At 57.3% G+C, this 14,385-nt stretch overlaps 1 protein-coding gene across 1 annotated transcript; it reads right to left on the bottom strand.

The window, feature by feature from the left end:
• Window positions 1–887: 887 nt before the first annotated feature.
• On the bottom strand, window positions 888–9,850 carry LITAFD (LITAF domain containing). The gene is made up of 5 exons (XM_047837712.1): window positions 9,098–9,850; window positions 7,102–7,203; window positions 5,815–5,959; window positions 5,567–5,687; window positions 888–1,133 (listed from the first exon to the last, which is right to left on the bottom strand). The coding sequence occupies exons 1-5, from the start codon at window positions 9,207–9,209 to the stop codon at window positions 888–890; spliced, it is 726 nt and encodes a 241-aa protein (XP_047693668.1). The 5' UTR covers window positions 9,210–9,850.
• Window positions 9,851–14,385: the final 4,535 nt, after the last annotated feature.

Raw genomic sequence — 14,385 nt, forward strand, 5'->3', positions numbered from 1 at the left:
GTTTTGAGTGCAGTAAAATAGAATCAGCAGATCACACTTATTTTTCATCCTTTCCCAGGATTTTCCTTTCTTTCTGTAGCATCAGTGTATACCAACTCTTCCTGTATATTGCCTTTTTGCTGGAAAATGTTGTATGTTGAATAAAATTTTCTATAAAAACTGGAAATCAGTGAGTGACGTGCAGGTCGAGGGGAGACTTCTGCTCCCCCTGGAGGTCTGTGTTCCCCCTGCTGTCGGGGTTGCTCGTGGATAGTCCTGGTCATCCGGGGGTTGGATTTCGCCTCTTCCAGGCCATGGTCAAGCTCGAGCAATGGAAGGTTTCCCGGGAGGAAACCGTTGCCCACATCTGAGGACCAGAAGCATGCCGGAGCCAGCCCGGCACGACTTTGTCTGCAGGTTTCCATGGCCCCGTGCGAGTCTCCGCCCCCCGGGACCCGCCCCCTCCTCGCCCTGAGAGAGTGGAATCTGGGCAGGCCGGCGAGGTTTTCTCAGCGTGTGTTTGACTCTGAGCATGAAAGAGTTGGTCTTTTGTTTGAGGTTTGGCCGTGGGTTGGCTCTAGTAGGATAGCTGGATCGGTATTCTCCCTTAAGTTACCGAGTGACTGCCTGTCGGAAAGACTGGTGTTGTGGACATACGCTACGCTTTTGCCTCTTCATTCCCTCCGAGCTACGGGGTTCGGCGTCTGAGCTCCTGAAACTGATTTGGGGGCACGGGGTGGAACCCAGCCTTTCAAACAGCTCACTCTAAGCCCCGAGGACGTTCCCATCTATTGGCAGCCATCAGAGTTCGCAGAAGGATGGGTCCCTTGGGAACCATAATGCGACCAGAATGAGGGGCATGGCCATCGCACGTGACCCGTACGTGGGAGCCGTGTGCAGAGAAAAATTCAAGCGTCCCAGGGTACGGCGCGTGCCATTTTCTGTAACGGCTGTTCTTTGTAGGCAGCCATGCCCTTCCCGCTGGGGGACCGGTCGCCTTTCTCTAAGAACTTCCAGCCTGCTGCCTCGAGGACCCCCACTTCCAGCAGGAAGGGGTGCGCGTCTCCTGCGTGTTGCCAGACTGGTAAAAAGCGGAGTCTTGTGTGCACGGCGCTGAGAGGTGTGGCTTTGGTGCTTTGGTGCGTGACACCATGCTGGGGTGAGGCCCCCCGCAGCGTGAGTCCGTCAGGATGGGGGACCCCAGACCGGATCCCTGGGATTGCGTGGTGGATCCTCGTCCGGGGCTCCCCCCCTGCATGGCTCTGTGCTTGTTCGGAGGCACGCGGTCGTGGTCTGCTTGTTTAGGATGGGGACACATGAGCGTCGTGCTGGAGTCCCCAGCGAGAAGCCGCGGCGTGGGAGAAGATGGCTCCGGGGCCCCCGTGGTGGTCTCGGGGACAGTTACTGAGCTCTGCTGCTGGAGCCTGGTAGCAGCCTCGTGCCATACCTGAGCAGGTGAGCGCGGCGGCATCCGAGGCACAAGTCCAGGGGGGAAGGAGCCGTCGGGGAAGAGGCCGCGTGAGCACGAGCCCGGGGTCAGGCCTTGCCTGAAAACACTGCCAACGTGGACACGCACCTCGGACGTCAGCACGCCGGAACCAAGGGCCCCATGGACTTCTGTGTGGGGCTCCCGCCTTTCCCTCCATCTTGCCGTTTCTGTCCTGGCCCGGCCCTGTCCAGGAGCGCCTCCTGCCACGGCAGAAGGTTCTGTGCGTGGCCCAGAGGGGTAGCCGCAGCCACGCATCCCTGCCGGACGCCCGAGATGTGCCGAAGCAGCTGAGGGGGCGGATTCGTAATTTCACTTTTAAGTAGCTGCGTGTGGCCAAGCGTCTACCCTGTTGGAGAAAGCCGCTCTAAGCCGATTTTCCTCCGGTTCGTTAGGGGTCGTTCCGGAGCCTGGACTTAACGTAGAAAACCGTGGCAGGTTTTCCTGGCCTTTTCTTGCTGGATCCATTTACCGGATGGGAGCAAAGTCAAAGACCAAGCTTCCTGAGGCTTTGCCTTGTCCCCGGGGGAAGCAGAGCCTGTGCGGACCTGTCCTTCCCGCCTTTATCTTTGAGTGAGGCTTTGAAGCCAGGCCCTCCGGGGTTTTAAGAGCGGTCCGGGCAAGACGCAGGGAGGGCCCCCACGCGTCTGACCCGCCGAAGGATGGGTGGATCCAGGAGTGGGCCTGTGGGTGCTGACGCCGCGATCTGGCCGCAGTCGGTTCATGTTCACAGACGTGATCGGATGTTGGGAGGGAAAGCCACACCCCAGCCCCCACGGTGCTCATCGGCCCGCTTTGCCGGCACCGAAGAGCCTGTCCCTTCAGGCTCGCTTTGCAAAGTCCGCCTTGCGTCAGGCAGGCGGCACAGACGCGTTTGAGCCACGTCTGCGGCCGCTTTCAGCCTGCGGCCTCTCCACACCACCACCGCCCTCCCTAACCCTAACCCTAACCCTCCTTGCTCCTGCGCGCGCAGCACGACTTCGCCTGGGTGCCCGCGGCCCCCCCAAGTGCTCCAGGCTCCCTCCCGACTAAGGCCAAGAAGCCCCACGCCCTGCGGCCTGGTCCTGGGATAAGGCAGGGCGGGGGCGGGGGGTCCCCGTCCCGTCTCTGGGCTTTAGCCTTGATTGGGGACGAAGGAAGCTAAGAAAACTCAGGCGCTCTTGTAACGACCCTCACCGTTGACTGTGCCCTACTGCCTCTGGGCCGCCCGGAGTAGCCTGGGGACTTCGACAGTCTGTGCCACCTGGCTGGGCTCTGGGCTTGCCTGCTGGAGAGCTGGCCTCAAGACCCAGACTCTGCCGGCCTCAGCGTCCTGCTTTCCCGGCCCTCCCAGCTGGCCGTCCTGGGTGGAAGGAGGGGGGCTGTGGGATCCCAGGCTGGGGCCTCCCTCTGAGCCCTGGGCCCTTCCAGCCATGCCGCCCAGGTGGCCCTCCGGGAAAGGTGTGCCCTGGGAGAGCGAGGCCTCCGGGCCCCACACCCCAGCCTGACCTTCAGCGAGATCTCGGAACAGGAGTGTGGCTGGGGGGGCTCCCGTTAAGGCGGCGAGTGTGGAGGCCCTGGGAACACGGGGCCAGTGGGGAGAGGTGAGGCGCAGTCACACAGCACTTAGCCCAACGGTTGCTGGAGGGTGCTGTGCGGCTGGACCATCATAGGTTTGGTTTTTATTTTTTTTAATATTTATTCATTTTTGAGACTGAGAGAGACCTGAGCATGAGCGGGGGAGGGGCAGAGAGGGAAGACAGAATCCCAAGCAGGCTCCAGGCTCTGAGCCGTCAGCACAGAGCCCGACGCAGGGCTTGAACTCACCACAAGATCATGACCTGCACCGAGTTGGATGCCCAACCGACTGAGCCACCCAGGGGTCCCTCATAGGTTTTAAAAGAAGTCGGAAAGTCTGGATTTTCGTCGTGAGTCTGCCAGTCAAGTCCCTGAACGATATTTCCTTACGGTGGGCAGGCAGTCTGAATCAGAAAGGACCGGAGGCTGGTCTGTGATGTCACAGTCGGGAGGTGGCCAGAGCCATGTGGGACCTCGAGGGCATCCCGGGGACCCACCACCTTTAAAGAAAAGTACTGTGGGGGCTGAGCCATGCTGACGGAGGAGGCCTGAACACCGGCACCCTCTGACGCACCATGAGGAGTGTGTTTGCCACGAGAGGTGCCTGTCCTGGGACTGATGCTCCCGTCGGGACCCATCTGGGAATCACAGTCAAAACCAGCAAGTGCCCCGGTGATCGTGGAATCCGTGGAATCGGAACAAGGGCCTCGAGGCGAGTTCACCAGAGGCATCTGGTTCTGGCTCAAGACGGGTCTTGGCTTCTTCAGCAGAGCCAGGCACGCCGGTGACCATCCCCATGTGGCTTGGGTGCCTCCGCACAGGTGCAGAGCTCCCCAGAACCGGAGATTGGCTCGGTCCCGGTGAAGACGTCCCCTGGGTACTGGCAGCCGGGAGGCCTGCCCTGGCCTCTCAGGGATCATGTCCTGCCGTGTGTTTGAGCTGGCACAGTCTCCTTCAGGTGTGGACCCAGGTGGGTGGCCACCTGTGTTGTCTACCTGGGCCTCTCTGTCTCCCCGGGTTCACCTGACACCCCTGTCCCGGCTTGCTGTATCACAGATAATAGACTGGCTCTTGGGTCCTGGGGGCCTATTGGGTCCAATGCTTCAGCTTTTTTTTTTTTTTTTTTAATGTTTATTATTTTTGAGAAAGAGAGCACGAGCAGGGGAGGGTCAGAGAGAGAGGGAGACCCAGAATCCGAAGCAGGCTCCAGGCTCTGAACTGTCAGCACAGAGTCCGACGCAGGGCTCGAACTCACGGACTGTGAGATCATGACCTGAGCCGAAGTTGGATGCGTAACCGACTGAGCCACCCAGGCGCCCCAGATGCTTTGGCTTCTAACCCTCAACACCTTGCTAAGATGGGTCCATTTAGGTGTTGAAATGGAGGCTCCTGGCCCCGTAGCTAGCACTGAGTCGGAGGTTGGTGCTCTCCCTGGTTCTCCAGAGCATCTGGGGTGTGGGCGGAAAGCCACCTTCCCCTGGCATCTTCAGGGGGCTGACATTCAGATCCAGAGAAATCTGTCCCAGCCGGCTACATGCAGAGGGCTCTCCCCTGACCTTGTGAGGCTTCCGGGAACTTCTCTGCCTGCTGACTGGTAAACTGCTCTACACACACACACACACACACACACACACACACACACTTCCATACCTTTTCAGGGAGCCGGGCCCTGCTGCCTCCAGTTCCTGGAGCAGGGGGACCCTCCTGCCTGGGCTTCCGCATCTATAGGATGCGAGGGGGGGGGGGCGGGACACTGCCCTCCCAGGGGAGGGTGAGCATCACAGCAAATTTAGTGCCTATTTATTTAAGTAATCTCTATGCCCAACATGGGGCTTGAAGTCACGACCCTGAGATCAGGAGTCTCAGTTCTGACTGAGCCAGCCAGGCACCTGGTTCTCTTTCTTTTCTGTCTCCTAATTCTCCTGCACTCTTCCCCCCTTCTGTAGGAAATTCACTTTAATTGAAAAGGTGGGTGAATATCATTCATCTTGTTTTGCAAAATAAAAATCCCTTAGGGGGCGCCTGTAGAGATTACTTAAAAAATCTTTAAAAACAAACAAAAAAATTCTCTTAGTTTCCTCCCCCCCCCCCCCGGGTTTCCCCTCCCCCCCACCTCATCCCCAGCAGACCCCATGTTAACTCAGGGGGGATCCTGGTCCTCGTCAGCTTGGGGCCTTTTAATGTCCCAAGCGTTGGCCAAATTCTCGTGGATACGCGAGGCTGTGGATAATGGGGAGTGAGGTGTTCCCCCCACCCTGCCCCCAGCTGGAGGTACAGAGATGTTTTCAGATGCTGAAGCTTGAGCTGAGGGGAAGGGGCCAGGAGAGCAGGAGGTACCACGCGCCGAGGTCTCTGAGGGGTCTGAATGGCAGGCAGGGAGCCTGGGAACCTGGTGTGGGGAGTCCCGCTCCCCACGGTTCATTCATTTGTCCAATGCTGACCCAGCCCCCTAGCTGTGCCAGGAGGACAGAGGGCAGGCGCCTTCACCCCCTCCCTGGGACAGGAGGGACCCCAGCAGGACAGACGTGAGCAGGCAGAAGTCACTCGGTGGACGTTTGTTTGGCGGTGGTAGCAGACGAGCTCTTGCTGGCACACGGGGCACGTGTGCTTCACGTCCATCAAGCTGTCCATACAGAAGGGGAGGAAGCAGCAGCCCAGGAAGCACCTGCAGCCTCAGGAGCAGCGGGGTGTGGGCCAGAGCCCCCCTCCCCGTGCCCCATCCCCCCAAGCCCAGCAGGCCCCGCCCCCGCTGATGCCCAGCCCCCCCCCCCCCCCCCCAGGAGGCCACTCACCCAAACACAAAAAGACCTGTACACAGCAGCCAGGTGAGAACCCCTGGGACTGGGGTGGTCACCGTTATGATGCGGTTCCCACAGTAGTGACATATGGACTGTACCGGGATGGCAGGGCCCATCCTAGGCATTCTGGTGAACAGAGCTGGGGACGGGGAGGGGGGGCGCGGCGCAGCTCAGACCGTGGCCCTCTCCTGGCACTCCTGCAGCCTCTCTGTGCTCCCCTGCACGCCCAAGACCCCAGGGTGGGCTCCAGCTCCCTCTCCCTACCCCGTTTCCCCCACCCCTGCTCCTGCTGGCCTGCAGGGCTCAGGGGCCTCTCGCTGGTCAGGAGAGACCCAGGGAATTTGGAAGCATCTCTAGGTTTAAACTGGGCCCCTTCAGCTCAGTGAGCTTACCCAGGATAGCATACTCATTGAGCCCCTTTAAGGGACGTCTGTTGGATGCTCTCAGTCAAAAGCTTTGATGCCCTGGTGAAGACGATACAATCCAGAATCTACCTGCTGGCGTTCTTGTGTCGTCCTCCCGCGTTTGTACAGCGGGGCCAAGAAATGTGTTTAGCTATTTAAGCCCTGCAACCACGTCCGCAGTCTCGGGTGTGCAGAGAAAGGGGGGCTTGGGTGGTGGCTGACTTTGTGGTTAAGAAAACAATTCCTGTGAGCCTTAGTGTCCTGGCCAAAGGCTCAGGGTCTGGTCTGCAGCGGTGAGGAGGGGCTTAGGGCCTCTCAGGCCTTGATCCCTCTGGGGTCCCGGGTGGGTGAGGGGTGCTGGCATTTGGAACGGACGGAGCCCCGATGTGCGGGATGCAGAATCCCCGGTTTGGCACCGAACTAAGGAAAGCGCTGTGGCTAGAATGGGTGTCCCTACGGGCCTTTCCATTCTGCCCACTGGGAATGTGCAGAGCAACCCTGCAGCTCCTGACCCTTGGAGACCTTTCTCGAGTATTCTGCATTCATTAACGGGCTTGTGTAAAAACCCCCTGAAGCCCGGGCCCTACCCTGGGCAGGGGCCACCTTCCGCTTCTCTGGCTGCGGCCGGTGGCTCGCACTGCGGAGTCCAGGGGGTTTGCCCCATAGGCCTGCCCTGAGCGCCCACTGCAGACCAGCCCCTGTGCCACTCATTTCATGTTGGAGAGGAGGGGCTACGGCCAGCCCTGGGGGGGTCACACAGCTCCCTGGGGGCAGCGGAGAAGGACTTTCAGAGGTGCTGTTGGGGCAGAATCTTGAAGAGTGGGGCAGGGCAGCCTGAGGCCGGGAAAACCGAAGGGGAAGGAACAGAGGTACTCACCCGGGTGAATAGCCGGGGGGCCTTGGACATATATTGGAGGAGGCCCTTGAACTCTTGGAGGCCAAGGACCAGGAGGAGGAGGGGGACAAGGACGAGGAGGCTCTTCGGGAGAGAGGAAGGAAACACAGCCTCAGACCCAAAGTCCCACCACTTGCCAGGCGCTGAGCTGACAAGGTGGCCAGCCTGCCAGCCTGAGGGTATCACCCATTTTACAGGAGGGAAAGCCGAGGCCTGGAGGAACGAATGCCAAGGCTTGCATAGCGTAGATGGAGCAGCTGAGGTTTGAACACAGACATTTCGGACCCCAACTGTGTCCTCATGTCCTAGAATGAAAGATCTTCCGGGAGGCAGTACCAGGAAACAGGACGTAAAAAGAGCACGGGGCCCATGATCTCTTTAAAAGAAACAAAACATCGAGCGTTTGTTGTTTACGTGTCAAACTGTGTGCCAGACGTTTTACACATCTGGCTCCATGGATTCTAGCGAAAACACCAGGGAGGTAACCATGTGGTATTACTCCAATTTTGCAGATGTGGACACTAGGCTCAGAGAGGTTAACCAACTTGCCTGAGGTCCCCCAGCAAGCAGGTATGTGAATTGAGGATGCCCACCTCCCAAGGAGGAAGGAGCTCCAAGGCTCCAAGAGTGGCAGCGTTTCATTTGCTCCATCCCAGAAGGACAGTTGGGGCCACAGCCCCCTCGCATTCCTCCCAGCCTTCGTTCCCTCCTGCCCCACAAGGGGACTGTCACGCCGTGTGCACCTGCAGCTTGCCCCCCCTCCCCCCCCCCAGCTCCCAGTGGTGAGCCCTATGCCAGCCTTGGAGTCAGGTGCAAGGCTGTCTGGACAGGGAATTCTGGGATCTGGAAACCCAGTGTGTGGTCTGGGAGGTGGGCGGATGAGCGCCCCATAATCGTAATGACTGTGTGGTCAACGGATGGGGGTCCACATGTGTCTCTATGGGGAATCATGGGGACCTGCCCCTCCCACGTGAGGGGCCTCGTGGGCCTAATCGGAGCTGCCTGGGATCCCCCACCCCCACCCCGTGCCTCTTCCCACAATGGGGGTGGCCAGGAAAGAGGAAGCCGCTCTCCGTTTTTTGCCCTCAAGTCTAGACTCTTGGGAACAGGAAGAGATTTCATACCCATCTGGTGCCCCCAGGTGTCCCACCTGAGGCTGGTCTTAGTACCCATTTTACAGGTGAGGAAACTCAAGGCCAGAAAAGAAGTATGTGGCCTGGGGCTGCCCGATGCCTGGTTGACACTCACCCCACCCAGCCGAGTTAGCAGCTGTCAGCCCTACACCGACCATCCCTTAATACTCTCAGCCGTTTTCCAGACGGAAAACGGACCCAGAGAGATTGGTGACTTGGCCCAAACCTCATCAGCAGAGCCGGCACCCCCCCACCCTGCCACCCCATCCAGTCTGGGTTGTGTCCGGCCACGGGGGTGAGGCAGGGGATGGGAGGGACAGGCCGCACCTGATACCAGAGAGTCATTCGGCTTCTTTCTTGGCTTCTTTTTTTAAATCAAATTTATTTAAAAAAAAAAAATTTTTTTTTCAACGTTTATTTATTTTTGGGACAGAGAGAGACAGAGCATGAACAGGGGAGGGGCAGAGAGAGAGGGAGACACAGAATCGGAAACAGGCTCCAGGCTCTGAGCCATCAGCCCAGAGTCTGACGCGGGGCTCGAACTCACGGACCGCGAGATCGTGACCTGGCTGAAGTCGGACGCTTAACCGACTGCGCCACCCAGGCGCCCCATTCTTGGCTTCTTTTTAACACTTTAAGAGAGGGCACAGGATGTCGGGAGGCCCCGATTTGTCCCCATTGGGTCACACGGTCCCCGAGTTGGTGGGGGACAGCAGGATGTGACGGTGGGTGGAGTACCGGATTCAGCCCCCAACTAGGCAAGGGGACCCCCAGTCTCCTCTCCTGCTTCCCATGGGCGCCAAAGTCAACTGGTCACCGGGATGGCGGCGGAGGGGACCTCTCACCCTGGGGATGGTTCCATCTTGGTGTCCTGGACGTGTTTTGTTCCAGCAACGGTATCCCAGCAGCGGCGGGTTCCAAGCTCTGAGCAGCGGAGCGCATATCTGGAGTCCCCATGGGTGCCCTTGGGCCAGAGTACCTGCCTGCCTGGTGCCTCTCCCAGGGCCTGGCTCAGGTGGAACAGTCATTGTGATGTGCATCCTCACAGGGGCCAGAGGCGTGGGCTCTGTATGCCCTCCCTGCAGGAGGAGGGGGGTCCTCCCGTGGCCCAGCCTGAGGATCCTTTGGAGGCAACCCTTCTCCCACTGTCCTTCTCGGGTTGAGCCGAAACCAGCCCTGGGTTCTTGAGGGCAGGGGTGTGGGGACCAATCTGGAGCCTTAAAAATATGAATCTAGGCTGGGCTGCACCTGGTGGCTCAGTCCGTTAAGCGTCCGACTTCGGTTCAGTTCACGATATCCCAATTGTTGAGGTCAAGCCCCGCGTTGGGCTCTGTGCTGACAGCTCAGAGCCTGAAGGAGCCCGCTTCGGATTCTGTGTCTCCCTCTCTCTCTGCCCCTCCCCTGCTCGTGCTCTCTTTCTCAAAAATAAATAAGCATTAAAAAAAAAGAAATGGGAAAGGATGTATATAATTTCCAAGATGAAGTGAAGGAGCAATTTTTTAAATTCTTTGAAAAAAAATTTTCTTAATGTTTATTTATTTTTGAGAGAATAAGAGACAGAGTGTGAGCAGAGGAGGGGCAGAGACAGAAGGAGACACAGAATCTGAAGGAGGCTCCAGGCTCTGAGCTGTCAGCACAGGGCCTGACGCGGGGTTCAAACATACAAACCACGAGTTCATGACCTGTGCCGAAGTTGGACACTTAACCAACCGAGCCATGCAGGCACCCCGATTCTTTTTTTTTGTTTGTTTAATGTTTATTTTTGAGAGACAGAGACAGAGCTAGCGGGGGAAGGGCAGAGAGAGGAGACGCAGAATCTGAAGCAGGCTCCAGGCTCCGAGCTGTCAGCACAGAGCACGACGCGGGGCTCAAACTCATGAACTGCGAGATCATGACCTGAGCCAAAGTTGGACTCTTAACGGACTGAGCCACCCAGGTGCCCCAGAACAATTTTTTTAAAAACTAAAGGTTGTTATTGAGGGAGATGGGGTGGAAGCACTTTCTCTTTAAATAAGCCTTGCTTTATAGGTTTGACTTTGGAACCATATCATTATTGTTACTAGTGTAAAAGGAAGCACATGCAAAAGAAAAAAGCAACACCGAAAAACGGAAAGCAACGGAAAACAAACAAATGTGACTATATATCAAGACTTCTTCCACGGGACACAGAGCACAAGCCATAAAGGGAAAACTTGAAAGACCCGCTTCATCAAAGCACCGGCTCTTCAAAAGGGGAAGAAAAAAATGCTTAGCCACAGGCAGGAAGACAATATTTGCAGTACAGGTATCCAGACTGTAAAAGAACAACTACTTTATTCTACTTTATTTTACTGTATTTTCTATTTTATTTTATGTTTATTTTTGAGAGAGAGAGAGAGAGAGAGACAGAGCGCAAGCGGGGTAGGGGCATAGCGAGAGGGGGACACAGAATCCAAAGCAGGTCCCAGGCTCTGAACTGTCAGCACAGAGCCGGACACGGGGCTCAGACTCACAAATGGTGAGATCGTGACCCGAGATTCTTGAAACCTCCAGTTCCTGGGCCACCTGCCCAGGTGCCTGGTCTCCTTTGCCAACACTTGGTGACAGCCCACCGTCACCTCTCCTGTGCTCCGGGGCGGGGTCAGGGGCACGTCCCGGAGCCTGTCCACACCCCTGTATGTATTGGCGTCTGAGATTTGATGTTTGCTGCATCCCCCAGCACCCGGCATGCAGAAGGTGCTCAATTAATATAGGTTGAATGTGCGAATGAATGAACGAATGAACGAACGAATGAACGAATGAATGAACGAGCTGTGCTCTCTAGTCACCCAGCCCACCCCGCGTGACTTAAAATCCTCTGGATATTCCACCCCAAGAAACAGAGTCTGTGTATAGAGTTGAGGTTACACATCTCCGGATGGGGTTGGGGACAGCCTCCTTCTCTGGGAATTTTGAGGCTGGCGGTGCCACTCACGCAGGGTTGGGATCCGGGCTGGGGCCCTCTTGAGGGTCAATCAGCGAGGCAGCTGAAGGGCAGTGCTCTCCGGGGTGGGGCGGGGGGTGGGGGGGTGGGGGGAATTGCGACCACCGCCACCAGGGGGCAGCACCAGGTTGCACGAGTCAGCCTGGCTTCCTCCCTCTGGATCTCCGGGGCCAGGATTTGGGGCTTGTGGGGTGCCCCTGAGGCTGCTCTGGTGCCGCGGGCTCCTGTCCAGACCAGCCTGGAAGGAGAGACGAGCATGAGAGAGGGCCTGAGGCCAGCCGAGGCCACACAGAAGGCTGTGGTGGAGCTGGCATAGACCCCAGTCTCTGGCACGGAGACACAGGGTCCCACAGGGGAGCCCGGAGGCCTGGCTGGGCTCCTCGGGAACCTCTCTGTGGGGATCACTTCTCCACTAGACTCAGGGCCCTCGGACAACCGGTGTTGTTTGTCTGGTTCCAAACTTTGCATCTCCAAAATGAGGCCTGCCATAGAGGAGGAAGTGGTTAAAGTGTGGGGGCTCTGTCACTTGCCGCTGTGTGACCCCGGGCAGGCATCTGCACCTCTCTGCAAAGAGGGTGTGATGATAACCCTTGCTGCCAAGAGAGTTCGGGAAATTTCATGAGACAGTTTTACCTTGTTGGCTGATCCTTGGTGCATGCCTACTTTCTGTTCTGTTCCATCCTGCCCCGGGGCATTTGTGCTTGCCCTTCCTGCGCACCCCCCCCCCCCACACAATGCTCTTCCCATGAGCTACCCCATGGCTCATCAACATCATCAAACTCTCAGTTCACAAGCCGTTCCTCATGGAAGGCTGCTGTGGACCCCTGCCAGAGCACCCAGCCACCCTCTACCATAACCACCTGGTTCAACTTTTATTTATTTATTTTAATCACTTTTTATTTTATTTTTTATTTTTATTTTAAAAAATGTTTTATAACGTTTATTTACTTTTGAGACAGAGAGAGAGCATGAACGGGGGAGGGGCAGAGAGAGAGGGAGACACAGAATGTGAAGCAGGCTCCAGGCTCTGAGCCATCAGCCCAGAGCCCGATGCGGGGCTCAAACTCACGGACCGTGAGATCGTGACCTGAGCCGAAGTCGGACGCTTAACCGACTGAGCCACCCAGGTGCCCCAGCGTTTATTTACTTTTGAGACAGAGAGAGAGCATGAACGGGGGAGGGTCAGAGAGAGGGAGACACAGAATCTGAAACAGGCTCCAGGCTCTGAGCTGTCAGCACAGAGCCCGATGCGGGGCTCCAACTCACAAACCGTGAGATCATGACCTGAGCCGAAGTCGGATGTTCAACCGACTGAGCCACCCAGGCGCCCTAACATGGTTCGATTTTCACGACAGTTACCTCTGTCTGGAATTAACAGGTTCGTGTATTAGTTTACTTGATTATTGTGTTTTGCTCCTAAAATGTCAGCTCTGTGAGAGCCCAGACCTCATCAGTTTGGTTCACATGTGTCTCCCTGAGAGCCTACCACAGTGCCTGGGACACAGTAGATGCTTAATCGAGATTTGTTGCAGGAAAAATGAACGAATCAAAGAAATCTGTGTGAAGTCCTTAGCTCTGTGCCTGGCATATTGAAAGCTTGCAATGAGTTAGCAATTAGTAATATTAGTAAGCAAGACAATAATACATTAAATAAGCAGAGTCATAAAAGCCAAGGTGGGAGGCAGGCCATCCTAGGAACATATGAGCCTGGAGTTTTGACAGCTGAGGGTCCAGGGAGCCCCACCCCCTGCCTCCACTGAGGTCCTCCCCCGCTGTGTGACCCTGGGCATCTCACTCCCCCTCTCTGGGCTATGCTATCTTCTTGAGCAATAAGGCTTTGCAGCTGGGGCTGCTTAAAGGAAAAAGGCAATGGGACTCCCCCCATCTGCTTCCTGCCCAGCCTCTCTTCCCAGAAGGGCTCGGAGGTGATGAGGTGACAAGAAAGGAATCTGGAGGAATGAGTTCTAACTGTCATTCTTGTGCAAGTGTGGGGCGGGGCTTTCCCTGGAGCTCCCCCTGACTCCATCTGTTGGGTGGTGGGGAGCCTGCAGCCCTGGGCGGGGACTTGCTGGGTCAAACTGGGGCACCCCCTAACCTCTCTGGGCTGACTTTCCAGCTGTGCCACTTCCGCCCTCTTCCGCCCAGGCTGTGGTGAGCTGGGGGCTGGAAGAGTGTGAGGTGGGGTGCACCCCAAGCCCCGTTCCCTACTTGGGCAAGGAAAGGAAAGCGGCAGGAGGGGGGTGGTTCTTGTGCCCTGGGCACCCAGGAAGGTCCTCTCACTGATCAGTGGGGACCCAGATGAGGGAGTGACACGGTTACTTCTTCCCTGGTGGCTGCCACCCATCCCCTGTCCTCAGAACTCTGGGACAGAGCCCCCCCCCCCCCCCCCAGGCCTGCCTGGAGGAGGAGAGGGGGACTTTCTAGACGGAGAAGAGCCCTGGGAGCTGTGGTTCCGCACCCTTCCATCCGTGCGGACTTGTGTTGGGGTGGTGGGGGGTGCTGGCGTAGCTGTGCTGTGGGTCTTGTGTGGTCAGGGGGTGTGCTCATCGGCACAGGGTGTGTGTGGTGCAGGCTTGCACGTGGACGTCTCTGTGTGTGTGCGTCCCCGCCTCTCAGGTGGGCTGTGTGTGTGGGACTTGTCATGTCTGGGTGTCTGTGTGTGTCTAGGTGGGAGGGGTGCGCGGCCTGGGTATCCGGGTGTGTGGGGTGTTCGCACAGGTGGCTCCTGGGTCTGTCTTTTCCTCCTTCAGCCCGCGGGCTTGGCCAGCCTACTTGGACCTCGTGCTTTCAGCCTCAAGAGCTGCCTGAGGGGCTCAGTCCCTTCCCTGGGCTCCCCACCCAACCCCTTCTCCACTCTAGGCTCTCCTGGTGCCATTTTACAGAAGGGGAAATCGAGTTATCTGTCAGGCCCTTCATCCTGGACACATCTTGTTCCCTCCCATCACATGGTAGCTGCCCCTGTTTCTTCAACGTGTTTATTGAGCACCTACTATAAGTCAGACATAAAAACCATGGGACGCAGATAAGGTACCTGCCCTGGGAAGCTCACATTTTAGCGGGTACCACACCTGGTTCAGGGTGGGCAGAGGTGGGCACCTCTTCTGAGGTATAATGACTAGAAAGAGGCAGCATGGGAAGATGCGGGGTAAGACCGTTCCCAGCTGAGGGAAC

This window comes from Prionailurus viverrinus, chromosome E3 (genome assembly GCF_022837055.1).
Source record: "Prionailurus viverrinus isolate Anna chromosome E3, UM_Priviv_1.0, whole genome shotgun sequence".
In the NCBI taxonomy this organism is placed as follows: domain Eukaryota; kingdom Metazoa; phylum Chordata; class Mammalia; order Carnivora; family Felidae; genus Prionailurus; species Prionailurus viverrinus.

Excerpts from the sequence above, each read along its gene's own strand:
- LITAFD (XM_047837712.1), bottom strand. The coding sequence starts at position 9,209 with ATGGGGACTCCAGATATGCGCTCCGCTGCTCAGAGCTTGGAACCCGCC. Across the intron at positions 7,204-9,097 it reads AAGATGGAACCATCCCCAGG|AGCCTCCTCGTCCTTGTCCC; the intron begins GTGAGAGGTCCC and ends TCTCTCCCGAAG. Across the intron at positions 5,688-5,814 it reads ACAGGTCTTTTTGTGTTTGG|GTGCTTCCTGGGCTGCTGCT; the intron begins GTGAGTGGCCTC and ends CTGAGGCTGCAG.